Source organism: Miniopterus schreibersii (assembly GCF_964146895.1).
Source record: "Miniopterus schreibersii genome assembly, chromosome: 8".
Taxonomy (NCBI): domain Eukaryota; kingdom Metazoa; phylum Chordata; class Mammalia; order Chiroptera; family Miniopteridae; genus Miniopterus; species Miniopterus schreibersii.
The window spans coordinates 27,402,525-27,419,585 of NC_138109.1; the positions used below are offsets into that span (position 1 = coordinate 27,402,525).

At 50.6% G+C, this 17,061-nt stretch overlaps 2 protein-coding genes across 3 annotated transcripts; one reads left to right on the top strand and one right to left on the bottom strand.

Moving 5' to 3' along the window:
* Positions 1-596: 596 nt before the first annotated feature.
* HECTD3 (HECT domain E3 ubiquitin protein ligase 3) lies at positions 597-11,026 on the bottom strand. Its single transcript, XM_081145166.1, has 21 exons — positions 10,581-11,026; positions 10,238-10,398; positions 9,876-9,968; positions 9,663-9,798; positions 9,272-9,387; positions 9,073-9,186; positions 8,857-8,939; positions 8,262-8,427; positions 7,955-8,036; positions 7,096-7,278; positions 6,892-6,944; positions 6,647-6,711; positions 6,381-6,484; positions 5,996-6,115; positions 5,791-5,880; positions 4,605-4,811; positions 4,199-4,328; positions 4,027-4,101; positions 3,847-3,928; positions 3,657-3,728; positions 597-3,494 (listed from the first exon to the last, which is right to left on the bottom strand). Exons 1-21 carry the CDS (start codon positions 10,929-10,931, stop codon positions 3,410-3,412), a joined length of 2,568 nt encoding a protein of 855 aa, XP_081001292.1. The 5' UTR covers positions 10,932-11,026; the 3' UTR covers positions 597-3,409.
* Positions 11,027-13,156: 2,130 nt separating this feature from the next.
* Positions 13,157-16,439, top strand: UROD (uroporphyrinogen decarboxylase). Of its 2 annotated transcripts, XM_081145628.1 has the most exons (10): positions 13,157-13,240; positions 13,872-13,984; positions 14,105-14,184; positions 14,261-14,323; positions 14,511-14,708; positions 14,830-14,991; positions 15,314-15,451; positions 15,613-15,713; positions 15,795-15,861; positions 16,198-16,439. In XM_081145628.1, exons 1-10 carry the CDS (start codon positions 13,221-13,223, stop codon positions 16,357-16,359), a joined length of 1,104 nt encoding a protein of 367 aa, XP_081001754.1. In that variant the 5' UTR covers positions 13,157-13,220; the 3' UTR covers positions 16,360-16,439. The 2 variants fall into 2 exon arrangements, with proteins under 2 accessions (XP_081001754.1, XP_081001755.1); XM_081145629.1 differs by lacking the exon at positions 15,795-15,861.
* Positions 16,440-17,061: the final 622 nt, after the last annotated feature.

The following is a 17,061-nucleotide window of genomic DNA, read 5'->3' on the forward strand; positions in this document are numbered from 1 at the left end:
AAGTGGTTTTTTCCATAAAGACTTTGAATTCATAAAAATGTAAAATTTTATACATTAGGAAAGAATATTTATGAAATTAAATATTAAAGTACAGACTGAGAAACAATGACAACACCTGACACAACAAAGGGGTTAATATAGAAGTTAAGGCACCTTAGTTACCATGTCAGCAGGCTTTGGAGGCCCTTCCTTTTTTCACTGTCCCCAGCTTTTTTTTTAATCCTCACCTGAGGGTATTTTTTCCATTGGTTTTCAGAGAGTGGAAGGGAGGTAGGGAGGGAAGGGGGACAGAGAGAGAGAGAAAGAGAGAGAGAGAGAGGAAGGAGAGAGAGAAACATTGATGTGAGAGAGACACATGGATCGGTTGCCTCCTGCACATGCCCAACCGGTGCCGGGTACCCCGCCTGCAACCTAGGTACATGCCCCTAACCAGAATCGAACCCAGGACCCTTCAGCCCACGGGCTGATGCTCTAACCACTGAGCCAAACTCGCTAGGACTCACTGTCCCTAGCTTCAATAAATGTACTCTCAAAATCAAAATCAATCAATCAATAAGAAAAGTATAATCAAACCAATAGAAAATCAGACAAAAATATATAAAGAGCAGTTTATAAGGAAGAAAAACAATTGCTCAATGTAGTAAATAATCAAAGCAATGAAAATTAATATAATCATACCATTTTCAGGACATTAAATTATCAAATAACATTTTTAAGTGTTAGTACTCAAAGATTGGTAAGAGTTTAGGAAATAGACACTACAGAGAGTAAAAATTGATACATCCTGGCAATTTGGCAGTTTGACAAAGCGATTTTAGTTATTCTAAGGAAATAATCAAATAGGTATGTGCAAGGATATATGCATGAGAATATTTATTGTAACACTTGTAGTTTTCAATATCGAAAATTTGTAAACAACCTTAATGTCCATCTGTAGAGGGTTTTAAATGAATAGACAGTATGAAAATTCCCTACAATGTAATAATACAATAGTCAATAAAAATGATTAAAATGGTCTGTGACCATCATTTCCTGCTCAGATTACTCCCTGCCTCCAGTGTCTCCCTCTCAATTCATTCTCTACACAGCTGCCAAACCAAAATCTAATCATGTCTCTCCCTTGCTTGATGCCCTCTTGGCTGCTCATTGCAAAACCCTAAAACGGCCCTCTAAGGCTGGTCTCTTCTCTCTTCCTTCTCACATCAGTAACACAGGACTCAACATGTTCCTCAGCTGGCCTTTGTGCCCAATTGCTCTCCCTCAGGATTTAGCATTCCTGAGAGCCCGACTGGTTAGAATCATCCTGTTCTGTCCTCTAACAATACCCTTCACTTCTCCTTTGGAGCTCTTACACACAAGTTATTAAATGTTGTGGGTTTTTTTTATGCCATTATTTGTTTACTATGTGTCTTTCCCATTAGAGTTTAAATCTCGAGAGGGCAAAAATTATCTGTTTACCACCATTTAATCCCCTGCATCTGGTATGGTGCCAAACATAAGTGCTTGATGCATTTATTTAAAGGATGAATGATTAAATGAAAAGAAAGCTGCAAAATATATAGTGTGAGGCCAGTGTGTTAAAAGAGGGACCAAAGACTCATATGGCCCATAACAGATAAAAAAGGACTGCCTCCTGCAGGTTGGCGCTGGCCAGGTCTTTCCCAGAAAACTGGAAGGCACACCTGAGAAGGGCAGGACACGGGTGGGAACTTGCTGGGAAGAGCAGAGCTGGGTGGGAGGGACAGCCTCTAGGGCTCCAGCCACTTCAGCTCTCTGCAATTGAATGGGCTACTAGAGGACAGAGGTTGTCTCCTGTGGACCCCCAAAGCACAGGGATTGAGCAGCCACAAGATGAGAGTTGCCTGAGAAGCTCACCTAGGGTGTTAGAGCTATGTAGAGATAGGCCTTTGGGTGCACACAGCCCGGGGGGAAGGGCCCTGTGCCACCACTAGGAATTTCCAGCCAGAACAGTCAGGGTGCACCCTAGAGGGCAGCCTGGGAAAGAGGTGGGAGCTACCCCATGCATGCTTCTTCACTTGTGACCATTTGAAGGACTGCCCACTGTAAGAGTGAGGGGACTATATCGGCACTTCTCTCAGGGGTGGGAGGGTAGGGGTGTACTTTGTTCTTAAAGACTTCACCTTAGCTGTGAGGCAACTAGAGGGGCCATGGGGATGGGTAGCAATGCTGCTGCCTCTTCTGTCAAAATCCTGACCTGGGTGGTTTATCAGCCACCTCAGGGGCTTGCCCTCTATGATGTCAAATTCTTCTGCTCACTTGGTTCCTGAAGGAGGACTCCCATCCTCCAAATCACCACATCCATCCCAGATGATGCCAAGCCAGCTTTTTCCCCCCTTTTCTGGGTAGTGGGATCTTTATTTCCCTGCTCAGTTCCAGATTTAATGTTTGCCTCTAAGAAGCCCACCACTCCCACTTAACACACTTTACCTTGGCGCCCAGCAGAACCCTAAAGTCCTGGAAAAGCCTTCTCTAACATCCCTCAAGAGCCCAATAAACACATTCTAAAGGAATAAATTCACCCATTTATTCAACTTTTCCCACATGCAAGACATTCTTTGATGGAGTTTCATGGAGGCCCTTAAGGGAGGGAGAGGTGGAGCAGGGATGTGCATAAGGCCTAGTAGGTTTAAAGTCTAGGCTTTATTTTAGAGTTGGGTAAAGAAGAGCTAGTGAAGATTTCAGAAGGGACAACTGGCCTTAACTTGTGCAGAAGTGATTAATATGGGGCGGTAATGGCAGTAAATATTTAACGTTGAGTGAATGTATGTTCTGAGCCAGGGAGGTAGTGGCACTTATCAGTTGAGACTGGGTTGGAGAAAGAAGGAGAGAGCTAACACCTTGGGTATTGAGGGAGAGGAGGAAAAGACCAGTATATGAGGGAGGGGTATTCAGTTGTCAGTTCATTCTTGCGGCAGGTGACTAAGGAGGAAGACCATCACTCCCTATCCATCCCTGATGCCTTGTTTGGGGGAGATTCCACCACCCTCCATAGTTTTTGTTTTGAGTCCATGCTAAAGCCAGAGAAAAACAAGGATAAATAAAAGAGGAACCAAAAATTGAAGCAAAGTCCCTGGCGGGTAGGGAGCTAGAAGGCCTCCTTCAAGTAATTCAGGCCTGGCAGCTTGTGCTGGGCTTATGGAAGGTTCCCTCACAAAGGCAAAATAACTCAGGAAGCAAGCCCGAGCACGGGTAGGGCTTATGCATCTGCAGGCCTGGGCCACCAGTGTCAAGTCACTGCCCACACTGCAACCACACACAGGGGCTGTGCATGCTGGCTTTATCTGAGTGCATCAGCTCACGTTCTGCCCCAGTTGGTCTAGGTGAGGTGTCTTGCCCTAGGCAAGGCTGAGTGGGACACTGCTGGCTTGTGGCTGTCCCTGGCACCAACTCACTCCTCCCAAGGGCTCATGTCGGTGTCGATGGCCACACAGTTGTAAGCCGCATAGCGGAGCTTCTCCTCACACACCTTGGCGCTGGAGGGTGGGGAGAGAGCGTTTGTCAGTGCCAGGTGTAGAGGCCCCCCATTATTACCAGGGGCGATGAGACTCCAATTGGTACACTCAGCACTTCATCCACCCTAGGATGTCACTTTTCCCCTGCTCCCCATTCTCTGGGCTTGAACCTAGGAAACCCACCTGACATAGTGTGGTAGGAAGAGGGTGCTGGAGCAGGTGGAAGACTCAGGCAGTGCGTCTGTGGTCTCACAGCTGGAGGTGTGGAGGGGCCAGAGATCAGGAAGAATTGTAGGGGCACTGGGCAGGGGTCTGACATGTATGGGGGGGGCTGGGCAGAAGGCCAGCTACAGCTCCTCCCCTCGGCACTCACCCCAGCTTGTCCGGGTAGATGTAGATCCGTGCAGGCAGACGGCTGCGGCCAGTGACAAAGCGCAGGAAGCGGCTCCGGTCCTCTGGATGGAGAAGGAAATCAGTGCCCGCACTTACAGCCTGATTCTGTATCCCACAAGTGGGGTCAAATCCAGATACTACTCTGCCCTCTACCACTGACCATTGGTGAAGTTGTTCAGTGCCTCCCAGAAATACTGCACCCGTGTGTCAGACGGTTCGAAGTCCTCGAATCGGGCTGGTGGGGACAAGGTCAGAATTCATTCTTGTCCTGACAGACAGAGCTCTTAAGCCCTACCCAGTGCTACACTGCCCCTGCTCTGCCCCACACTCACTGAGCTTGCGCAGAGCGTCCACAGTGACCTCTGGGTCCCCACACACTTTCTTCTCTAACTCTTGCCAGGTCAGCAAGTCCAGCACAGCCTGAGGCACCACCTTCAGCAGACCGGTCTGCATGGCTGCCACCTGGGGAGGAGAGAAAAGGCCTGGCTGGGGAAGAGGGCACAACTCCCAGCTCAGTGTGTGGTGGGGCCACATGGCCTCCACTCACGGAGATAATGGGGGACATGGTCTTTGCTTAGCACTGGGATATCTTTGTACTTCAATGATTGGCAGAAATGTGGGACAGAGGGATGATGGGGGACAGAGTTTTTGGGATTGGGTACTGGTGGCCTATCAGGCTGGGCTCTGGCTACTAGGAGCTGTCCAAAGCTCTCTGTTCTTCTGGCCTCTGGGCAGTACCTGCTCCTTGCTCTCCTCTAGCCGTGCCTTCTGTACCAGTTGGATGAAACGGACACGATCCTCATATCCCACCACAATGCCTGCACCCCCGGGGATCAGCTCCACCACCTGCTGGTCACTCAGTACAGTGGTGAATGTTAGTTCCTTCCCAAATTTGAACTCAAATGTCTCCTTGTCCATTCCTTCCATCACTTCCAAGAGCTTCACCTAGGAGTTAGAGAGAGGCAGGAAGGTCAGCTTTTCATTGCTTAACAGTCCTTGTTTTTCCTCAAGATGCTCACAGGGAAGCAGGACAGAGAGCCAGGCAAGGAAGTCCCCATGCCGGCCATGAGAGAAATGAAGGGATCAGTCCAAGGGCTGTGAAAGCAACAAGACAACATGTAATCAGGCTTGGAGGCCAGGGAAGGCATCCTGGAGGAAATGGCATCTATGCTGAGACCCAAAGCATGGTTGGGAATTGGCTGGGTCACAAGGAAGTCAGGAGAGAGAATATTGGAAAAAGGTGGAAACAATAAAAAGCCTAAGCAATCTGTTTGGCTGAAATGTGAACCAAATGACCACATATACATGGGTCATGTACGACCTTTCTGGATTTTCAATTTATCCTAAACCCAGGGCAGAGCCACTGAAGGGTTTAAATGAGTGCGAAATGAATTACTCTGGCTGCTGGAGATCAGATGGGTAAGCATAGATAGGGGTGCTAGCCTTTGTAGTTAGTGGTTAGGTTAGAAAGGAAGGTAGCCTGAACCAGGAGTATAGGAGTGAGATGGGAAAAGTAGACAGATTCCAGAAGGAGATGTGACAGAATGTGGAAGGTGAGGGAGAAGGAGTGAAGAATGAGCCTGAGGGCCTTGGCAGGGGAAGGGGTGGGTGGCAGTGCCATTCTGAGACAGGGAGTTCAAGAGGGCAGTAGAAGGGGGAGTTGAAGTGTATGCTGAACTTGAGGTGCCATCATAGGGCAGACATCCAGCAGGCAGATGCATATATGGTCCAGGCTTTGGAGAGAAGCTGGGTCTAGAGGTAAAGGTTTAGAAGTCACCAGAATGTAAGCAGTAGCTGAAACCGTGGGAATAGATGGGATTGGAGAGGGAGAATGTGTATCGTAAGAGACGGTTCAGGACAGCCCTGGGGAACAGCAACATTCAGGGCCTGGACAGAGGAAACACTAGCTCCAAGCCCTACTCACCAGCACAGAGTCCACGGCTGGGAAGTCCTTGCTCCAGCTCACCTCCTCACCAGACAGCTGCTTCCACACAAAACCAGGCAGAGCCAGGACCTGGGGGACAAATATTCATTAATGTCTTCTTATCCTGAGCTACCCAGGTTTGGCTGGTCCTTTTTCCTTCCAGGGCCGAGGGCTGATTTGGTGGGGTGCAGATTAGGCTACTCACCAGGAACTCCTTACCCCGAAGGGCAGCACCCATCAGCTGTCCAATCCACTCGTACTTGGCAAAGTCTCGGCAGGAGGGGTTGGGCACATACATGTCCCGGGCCTCACCTGTGCCATTGCCCTGCCCCCGAGACAGAGCTGTCAGCATGGCATGGGGTGGACCTACTTTGTTACCTGAGATTCCCCGAAGACTTCCCTGAACACCTTCCACTGGGGACCCTGAATGATCACTGAATATATAATGGCTACTCCTTCCCTGCCTGCCCTGAGGCTGCCCAGGGCAACTTGGACCCTCTTCTGCCCCCTCTCTAGCTCAGCCTGGTACTTGAGAGGTTTGCAGAGACAAAACAGCAGAAACAACTTGTGAGATAGCGGTGGGAGATTACCTGGTTGGCTGTACGCACAAAAAAGGGCAGAGGCACAGGGGTATCTGCCGAGCTAGGACATAGTTCTTCTGACATGTCTGCCAGGCTATCCCGGAAACCACCCCCTGAAATGACAGAGAGATGCCTTCAGCTGGGGCACTCAAGAGCTCCAGCCCCGATAATGGAATAATAAAAGTAGGTCCCCTATCTTGGTTAGCTGGTGACCCCAGAAGCCTCTACCACTCTAACTAGGGCAGGACACTTACTATCCTCCCTCAGGGCCTCACCTTGGTCAATAATGCCTTCTGCAATGAATTTACACTCCCACCACTGGTCATAGCGCATGGGCCACCTGTAAATAGGGGTGGACCTCTGTCATCATGCTGGGCCAGGGCTTGGGACGATTCACCAACCCAGACACCAGCCAGGAGTAGGGCTACAGAGTGGTAATGGTGAGGGGTGCCAGAGGCAGTGTGTGGGTGTATATGTGTACATGAATGCTCTGAGTAAGTCTCTCACCCTCGTGCCATACCTGTAGTCCAGGGGCTTCTCATACTTGTCAGAAGGCTTGAGGCCTTCATAAACCTGGGGTATGGGAAAGAGGAAGGAGCTATAGGAAAGTCTGTGTCAAGACCTGGCCCCATTCTTGCCCAAAGACCCTGCTCAAGTCCCTCTTGGCCCAGCCCCCTAAGCCCCTTACTGACCCTCCCTAAGTATAACCCCAGGTAGTCCAGACCTGGGTGAAGACAGCGTTCTTGCAGGCAGGGTCCCTTAAGGGGCAAGCACGGTGTTCCATGGCAAGGCGCCGGTTGATGTACAGGCGTGGCATGAAACTGGGCTTGCTGCTCTCTGAATCACGCAGGCACTGGGCCACCAGGCTTGGCCGCTGATGCGACAGCAGCAGGAACTGCTTCACTTGCTGGTGAGAAAAGGTGGCCAGAGCAGGACCGGTAGGCAGTCAGCCTCTGTTCAGGCCCTGGAATCTTCCTCTATGCCTGAACCCAATTCCACCGTTCAAGTTCAAGCCTAGTCCATCCCTGTCCTTGCTTCCAGTCCCTCCCTTAGTCCAGCCACCAGGGGGAGCTTTCTAAAACAAACAAACAAAAAATCCAACTTTGTTATTACCTTACTTAAAATCTTTCCAATGGCTCCACTGACCTGGGACAAAGTCTCTGCTTCACAGTCTGGTCCACAGTGACCTTTGCTACCAGAGCCTGTTTCCTGTCCACTCCCAGCCTCATCTCCATGCCATAATCACATCATTTAGATGCTGCTAGTATGCTGCTCTCACTTCATCTAGAGTTGCTAGCAACTCCCATATGCACCTTTTATGCAACCTGTTGTATTCACACTGTCACCTTTCCTCCACCAGCTCTTTCCTCCACCAGTGTCTTTCACACACTGCCTGAGGAATAGCACCAGAAAGACTAAATTTTGACTATGAGTCTAGCTTTCTTCCTATGTACCCAGAGCCCAGCAAAGGTCCAGGTCTAGAGTAGGTTTTAAGAAATCTCTGCTGAAGAGTGAACGATTGCATGAGCAGAAAGGGGGAAGGAGCCCACTGCTAAGACCAGCACTGGATGGGCCAGGCTCACCTTAATCTCACTGAAAGTGCCCAGCGTGTGGTCCCAGGCAGGTACCAGGTGGTGCAGGACGCTGTCTAGGATCTTTATGAATCTGGGGTGGGTGGGTAAAGGTAACTGCAGCTAAAGAATTTGGCATGGATGTCAGACCCCTCAATCCCCAACACATAGGTACAGGAGCAGCCAGGGTCCAGAGGCTGCTCTGACACTTGAAGTAGAACAGATTATAGTATAAGACTTGGGGACCTCCTCCACATAGACATACAAGGCTCAGGGTTGGGGGAAGGGAAGGGCCTGGCAGGCCCAGGACCATAGCCACCTTTGCAGGAGAACAGCTCTGCGGTATAGTACTTCTGGGTCAGTGCCTTCCAGGCGTGGATATCGCACCAGGCTGGCAGGCTGGAAAAGGTCTGCATTCAACCCTAGCTCCCGCTGTCTAGATGACTTGATCTTGACCCCTCGAAGCCGTACATCAATCCCGTCATCTGGGAGGAGACAGAGTGAGGTCACTTGCTGTGCTTGTTGCTTCCTTGCCCTCAGACCTGAGAACGTTTCCTTAAGGCTCAGCCTTTTGTCACCTTTTGCCCCTAGACACTTGGGACCTTTGAGATCTCCTACTCACCTATTTCTGATTACTATATTTTTTGCTGGTTCTTCTGTCCATCACTAAATTGTTGGAATGCCTGAGGGTCCCAACTCAGTTCCTGTTTCAGATGAGCCTTAAAATCTCTATGGCTTTAAGGCAGGTCTATACCTGGTACCTTTCACCTGGCTCAGGCCCCAAAGCTTCAAATCCTGGAGTTAGTTCGCTATCACCTTCATCTCAACTACAAGCCCACCCCCTTCTCTCCACACTCACTGCCAGCTAGCCCCCATCTACACAATGGGGCACCTTTTTCCTCCTTAAGCCCCACCTCGGCACTCCACAATGCGGATCTCAATGATTGGAAGGTGGACAGTCATATCCTCCAGGACACAGACATCCCCTATCAGGGTCCTGAGGAGAGAGATGTGAGACACTTTGGATACTCACCTTCAGGGATTGCCAGGGTCTCACCCAACCTTCCAAGGTGGGCCAGTCCCCATTGCTAGGATCATGCCCCACCTCCCACCCAGGCCAGCTTGCTCACTCGTCAATGCTCACGTCACTCAGCTTCTTCAGGTTGTCCCCTTCGCCCCCATAGACAACCACCCGCTTAGGCATAAAGTTGTCATCTGTGGTATCAACTGTGAGTAGCAGCTTCCTAGGGGGTCAGAATATGCATGTGGGTCTCTGTACACCCACAGACATGTGGCTCATCCACCTTGTCCTACTCAGAGCCCACTCACTTGACAATGGTGCCCTTTTTCATGGTAAGCCGCACCCAATGCTGACACTGGGACCCATCACTCTCCCAGTAGGTGTCTGCATTGCTGTCTGTCAGGCAGGACACATTGAACTCCTCCTGAGGAGGGGGAGAGAGGCAGAATCAGTGTTTACCCCATTCCCTGCACTGGGAGTGTGCTTTGGGTCAGGCAGGAGAGAAAACACAGTGGGTTAAATGCACACCCGGTATGGGTGGAATTGTCTCGGGGTTCTAATAGGATTTCCAAGATGGGGAGCTGGAATGAGTCTGGCCTATGGGGATTCAGGTTTAACTCTCGGTCTAAAGGTGAGGGTTCTGGATCTAGCAAGATGTGACTACCTCTTGCTTGGGGTGGGAGGAGTCCCAGCACCCACCGTGTAGGAAGAAACGTCTATGCTCTCCACATACTGCTTCACGCTACCCAGGTTCTCATCCTCCTTGCCCAGGTGGTCGTACAAGAAGTGGATCAGGTCCTCGTCGCACTCGTAGGTCCACGTTGGGGGCACATAGCTAAGCAATCCCAAATCCCTAATTAGGTCGGGCCAGACCTGGGTTACTTCCTCCCCATCTCACACCAGCTCACTCACAGTAGCCTTTGTACTGCCTCTGTGTATGCCTCGGCTGGCTGAGGCCTCGATCCAAGGCGATGTGAGTATGTCAGGTCCACCACCTGTTCCCATCTGTAGGCAGAGAGTGGGGGGCGTGGTGGGATGAGGAGACATCAGTGCCTAGAAGGACAATCCCCCCAAGGCCTGGAACCTTATCCAGCGCTCCATCCCCTCCAAACTACGCCACGAGAAGCCCCACCCCAGCTCCTTCAGACCCCGCCCCTTCCTGCTCTTAACCTGGCCTTCGCTCCTATCCCACCGAAAGGGCGGTGCCAGACTACTTTCCAACCTTCCGGTGCCCCGCCGACCTACTGCAAGCCCCGCCTCTCCAGCAGCAATACCTGAGCAGCGGGCGGTAGTCCACGCCGAAGAGCTGCTGCTGCCGCTGGAGGTGGTCCGGAGTGTCTATGGGTACGAGGCGGGCCCCGCCTTCTGCGGGGCGGCACACCAGCAGCCAGCCTTCGTCCAGCCCGCAGTCGCCCAGGTGCTCTGCCAGTTGCTCCTGCCGGATGCGTCAGATGGGGGCAGGCGTCAGGGAACTGCCCAGCCCAAGGCAAAGGGCACTGAACGCAATGCCAGCTCAATACGGGGAGGGGAGGGGAGGGGAGGGGAGGAAGGAGAACAGCCAGAGGCTTCCCAGGCCCCAGGGGTCTTTTGCGGGGTTCAGGGCAGGCCAGGGCGCACCTTGGTCAGCTTCACCCAAAGCCCGTGGCCGTTGCACAGCTCCTCGCCGGTGGTGCGCACGCAGGAGCCGCGCCGGAGCTCGATGCTGTTGCGGGCAGCGCGGAGGGGCCCGGAGCCCGCAGCTCCCACGCGCAGCCCCAGGCCCTCCGCCTCCCATACCGGCAGCAGCACGCGCGACGGGCCCGCGGGGTCCTTGTACAGCTTGTAGAGCACCTCGCGCGGCACGAAAGCCAGCGCCGCCGGCAGAGGCCGTCCGGCGCGGAGGCTCTGCGCTGCCTCCGCCAGGAAGCGTATTCGACCCAGCAGCTGCCGGGGGGTCTCCAGGGCCGCGCCCGGGCCCGGACCCGCCATGGCGAAGTGGCCGAGGGAAGCCCGGGAGCGACCCGGCTCTAGCAGCAGCCGCCGCAACGGCTGACAGAGCTTCCCATTAAGCTCTGCCCCGCCTTCGGCCAGCCTTTGCCGTATGTTCTGGACTAAGCGCACCTCCCGTATTGCCTTCTGTTCTCGGATCCTCAACCATATTACCTATCTCTGTGCCTCCCACTCCTCCAACCAGGCCCAAGTTCATAGTTTCTACCTGATCAATCTCCCCTTCGCTACCCATTTCTACTACCAATTTATCGCCCTATCCAGCCAGGATCATTGCAACCGCCATTTTTCTGGTCCTTCGGCTTTCTATTTTGCCTCCTCACCAAGTCATATTACAGCCAGAAGAATCTTTTACAATTTTCTAGACATATTCTCGGGCTTCCCATCCTAGGGACAGTGTGACTTAAATGACTGGGAGAATAACGTCCTCCCCAGCCCTGCCACTGACGGGAGTCTTGAGTCACGCAGGCGTGATCCTGTCTGTTGGTCCAAATCCTAGGATACTACCGATACTTGTTCAGTTTCTCCCAGTAATTTTAAACCAAATGAGAGGAAAAGCCTAGATAGGAAGGGAAGAGGCAAAAAAGATGGACAAGAGCTGTTGATGAAGTACAGTCATGGAGGAAAAGGAGACTGTCCCCTCCCCCATTAAAAAAAGTTTTCTTGAAATATAATTCACATACCATTCAATTCACCCATTTAAACTACAATTCGATGGTTTTTGATACATTAATTTTTAAAAATTGTGGTAAAATATATATAACAATTTGCCATATTAAGCATTTTTAAGTGCACAATTATCTATTTTCAAAACTTTTCATCACCCCAAACAGAAACCCTTTAAGCAATTAAGTCATTGCCTCCTCTCTCCCGCCCTTGGTAAACTCCAATTTCTGCCTCTATGAATTTGCCTGTTCTAGATATTCCATGTGAGTGGAACACACAGTATTTGTCCTTTTGTGTCTGTCTTATTCCACTCAGCATAATGTTACAACAATGTTGTAGCATGTATCAGAACTTAAATTCTTTTTATGGCTGAATAATAAATATTCTATTGTATGTATATACAATATTTTATCTAGTCAGCTGTTGATGGACACTAAGGTGGAAAACTTTTTTTTTTTTTTTTAGAGAGAGAGGGAAAGAAACATCAATGTGAAAAAGCAACATCGATTGACTGCCTCCTGTATGCCCTTGTCCAGGAATCTTAACTGGCAACCCTTTGATGCGAGGGACAACTAACATTCAACCAACTGACCCACACCAGCCAGGGATGAAACTTTGTTTTGATATATTTTTCAAATAATTGAAGTTATCAAGAAATAAATGATAAATAATCCCATGTAATTTTGACAGTTTTCCTTTTTTTTTTCCTTCCTAGAAAATTGGGAACAGTGCTTCTCTTTCCCTCTTTTCAGGCTATTCGTATGCTATCACAGTACTACAGAATAAAGTGAACAAATGCATCTCACAAAGGTCTGCGTGACCTGAACTCTGTAGACATCTCCAACCTCTTGAATTCCACCAAATTGATTTCCTGGTTTTCATAATAATAGCTATTTGCTCTTGTGCCTCTTTGCTTTACACATGCTGTTCCCTTTGCTTAGAACACCCCCACTGCTTTCCTCAATTAAGTGAGAAGCCCTTGGGAGGCAGCTTGGGAGGCAGCCGATCGATGTTTCTCTCTCTCCCTCTCCCTTCCTCTCTCTTTAAAAATCAATAAAAACATATTTTAAAAACACATTTATTATTGTGATTGCTTATTTCTCTTTTCCCCCATCGATCTGTAGCTCCTTAAAGGAAGGGGCTATCTTGTTCACCACTGAAACTTTCACATCTATTATAGGCTCTTAGTAGGTAATATAAATATTTAATTATTTCAGTTTCCTCTGCAGCTTGGTTCCATAATCCACTGTATGTATGCCTGGCTGGGCCAGGCATAAAAAGTTGTTAGAATCATGGACAGTTGGAGAGAAAGTGAGACTTAGGCTGAGCCGTCGGGATTCCTAGGCCGTCAGAGGAGGGCAAATTCCTCAAGCCACAGGAAGGTACAGTTTAAAGGGAAGTTATTTTGGGGGGTTGTTTCTGCGTCGCTACTCCCGACTTTACGGTGAAGTGAGATAGTTGGTTCAACCTGAAGCTGGAGTCTAATCATGTGACTTCCAACATGGCCACCGCCGGGGCTCAGACCAGGAAGGGGCGGAGCCTGGGGAGGGGCAGGCTCAGACTCCGGTTCAAGTGCGACAGGCTCGCAGTTGCAGACCTATTACCATGGAGGCGAACGGATTGGGGTGAGTTCTCTGCACCACGCGCGATGTGGTCAGCGACGCTTCTGAGCTGTCTTCCAGCTGAGGGATCTGTCCCAATACCCCGTCCCCCCTGGAGAGTCCCCAAACAGAACCCCAGAGTTTGGAATCCCGAATATCATCCAACCTTGGATTCCTGAATTATCCCAGGGTCTGCCTCGCTGGACTGCATCCCCTAGACTTTCATTTAGGGGATGCACCTCGGACATTCTAATCTTCAACTAGGTCCCCTATTTCCGGACCGTCAACTCTGATCCTTGACCAGCCCCCAGAGCCGGAACCAGCCCACTTATACTCCTGTTCCAGTGATTTTCTTCTGGTCCAGAGACCCTCAAACTATCCTTTCTGCGCCCCTCCCCCAGTCTTTCCTGCGGCTTTGGGCTTGAGGAAGCTGGGACTGTGCGTAGAGGCGAGGCCCCAGCGCGGGCCCTTGTGGTCCTGTGCACCACCTGATAGGCAGAGAGGAGGCGGAGTGGGCCGGGAGCCACAGCTTGGGAGCCGGTCTGGATAAAGTAGATAACGGTGCTGGCCTCAATCCGCCTTAAGAACCCGAGCCTTCCCCAACCTTCAGCCTAGCTTACTGACACTTAGCTCCCACCCCAACTCCTACCTCCAGACCCCAGGGCTTTCCGGAGCTGAAGAATGACACATTCCTGCGGGCAGCCTGGGGAGAAGACACGGACTACACTCCGGTTTGGTGCATGCGGCAGGCAGGCCGCTACTTACCAGGTCAGGGTTAGGTCCTGAGAGTTTGGGTAAAACTCTGGAGGGCAACATGTTTTTGAGGTGCAGGAAAGGACTCTAGAGGTTCCTCAAGGCTAAGCCCTGCCTTCCCTCTCCTGTCTACAGAGTTTAGGGAAACTCGGGCTGCCCAGGACTTTTTCAGCACCTGTCGATCCCCAGAGGCCTGCTGTGAACTGACTCTGCAGGTGAGGGGTCCACAAAAGAGGGAGGGATTTATGCCCTCAGCTCACCACTTAGTAACCTGTCTTCTATTCCCTATAGCCACTACGTCGTTTTCCTCTGGATGCTGCCATCATCTTCTCCGACATCCTTGTTGTACCCCAGGTACCCGCTCAAACCTGATCTGGAATATGGACACTTATCCTCACTGGACAGTAGGAAAAACTTAGCCTGGAAGAGATGGAGTTTGGCTGAGCTTTATTCTCCTTTTTCTCTTTCCTGGCATGGGCTGAATAGAGCCTTTCCTCCTGGAGTTATAGGTTGGGAACACAGATGTTTTCTCCCCCTCCAGGCACTGGGCATGGAGGTGACCATGGTGCCTGGCAAAGGTCCCAGCTTCCCAGAGCCGTTAAGAGAAGAGAGGGATTTAGAGCGCCTCCGGGATCCAGCAGCAGTGGCCTCTGAGCTGGCCTATGTATTCCAGGCCATCACCCTCACTCGACAACGGCTGGCTGGACGTGTGCCACTGATTGGCTTTGCTGGTGCCCCGGTAATGTGGAACAGGGCAGATTCTTGGGCATGGGGAAATCACTCTCACAGGTCTGCTGTAGGCAGAGGAAGGAAGTGTCAGACTTCCACACCTGTGATATTCTCTCTGCATCCTTTCACAGTGGACTCTGATGACATACATGATTGAGGGTGGCAGCTCAAGCACCATGGCTCAGGCGAAGCGCTGGCTTTACCAGAGACCAAAGGCCAGTCACCAGCTGCTTCGCATTCTCACTGATGCTCTGGTACCATATCTGGTGGGACAAGTGGTTGCTGGTGCCCAGGTAAGTCCTGAGGGAGAGACAAATAGGCTGGAGTTTAGTCTTTATGGACCAGAAGCAACATAGTTCCCTACACCTGGCTGGAGCAGCTTAGTCCACTCCGACATTGGCAGGAAGGCTTAATGTTTCATGTGTTCAAAGACCAAAGCTAGCACTGGCATCTGGAGGAAAAGACAAAGCTTTTTGAGTGGAACTGGGTTTATAGACTTAGGCAGTACAGGGGTTGAAGTCACTTGGGGGAAATTGAGGCCTATTCTGTGTGGGGGGCCTGAGATATTTCCTTTTTGTGTGTTAACTATTTCTCTTCACCACCACCTAACTGTAGGCATTGCAGCTCTTTGAGTCTCATGCAGGACATCTTGGCCCACAGCTCTTCAGTAAGTTTGCACTACCCTACATCCGTGATGTGGCCAAGCGAGTAAAGGCCATGCTGCAGGAGGCAGGCCTGGCACCAGTGCCCATGGTAAGAATGGGAATAGAGTGAAGGTGCGATTGGGACTTTCAGGGTCAGTCTTGCATGGAATGTAGTGACCACTGGAGGGCAGCAAAGGTACAGCTGAGATAGGTTAGTGGGCATAGTAAGGCCCTCTGTAGGCTCAGAAATCTGACCTTTCTTTCCCCCAGATTGTCTTTGCTAAGGATGGACATTTTGCTCTGGAGGAGCTGGCTAAGGCTGGCTATGAGGTGGTTGGGCTTGACTGGACAGTGGCCCCACAGAAAGCCCGGTAAGTAATGGAGGATGAGGTAAAGGGGGTGCAGTTTCCCTATGAGCAGTCACCAGAACATAGCACTAACTCTGCTTCCAGGGAGCTTGTGGGGAAGACTGTGACCTTGCAGGGCAATCTGGACCCCTGTGCCCTGTATGCACCTGAGGTAACAACCAGGGTCCCTATGTATGTCTGTGAGTTTGTCTCTTTGCACTCCCATGGCTATGGATATGGTTGTATTATTGTGTGTTTTTATGTCTGTCTCTCCCCTCTACCGCATACACACCATGTGAACTCTAGGAAGGCAGGAATTTCTTTTTATTGTTGTTTGTGTTTTCTTAGTGCCTGGCCCATCCTAGGCATCCAATTAATTTTTTTGAATTAATGATTGAATGAATAACACTGAGTAGACTCATGCCTACAGATATGTGTGTCACTATTATATAGGGAGGACAGAGGCTTGCAGGCCCTCCCTGTAGCCAGTGTCCTGTTGGTCCCCCAGGAGGAGATTGGGAGGCTGGTGAAGCAGATGCTGGATGACTTTGGGCCACAGCGCTACATTGCCAACCTGGGCCATGGACTTTACCCTGACATGGACCCAGAACATGTGGGGGCCTTTGTGGATGCCGTGCACAAATACTCACGAGCGATTCGACAGAACTGAGCATACATTTTCCCCCCCGCAAGTACTACCAACACAGAAGATTGTTTCCAGGAGAATAAAAGTCCCATAGTTGGAGCCTAGCATGTGGTTTGTGAAAGATCTGTGCATTTATCTTCAGTTACTTCTTAGCTTCTGCTCCTTCCCTGGGGCCTCTTTCTGCATCCTCTCCCAAAGTCATGGGAACTCAGATATCAGAATATGTACTTAGGACTTAATATTAGGGTTCTCATCACCATCTTTTAAAAAAAAAATACGGGTATTGTTTTTGTGCGTGTGTTTTTTTCCAGAGAGAGGAAGGGAGAGGGAGAGAGAGAGAGAAACATCAATGATGAGAATCATTGATCAGCTGTCTCCTGCATACACCCCCACCCGCACCCCCACTGGGGATCGAGCCACCAACCCAGGCATGTGCCCTGATCGGGAATCGAACAGTGATCTCTGGGTTAATGGGTCAACACTCAACGACCAAGCCATGCCAGCCAGGTTCTCACCACTATCTCGACCTTAGATCTGCAAGCCCCAGAGTTATATGGGTTTGGGTAGAGCTTCCCAACAGTTGGAGCGATGACATTTGCAGAAAAATGGGGTCCCTACAGCTTATGAGGCCAAACTGACAAGACTTTGTGTCTGAGGAGGGAGGGGAGAATAGATCAGAGAGGGGCACAGGAATGGCTAGAATACTTCAGAGAGGCCTGTCAAGGA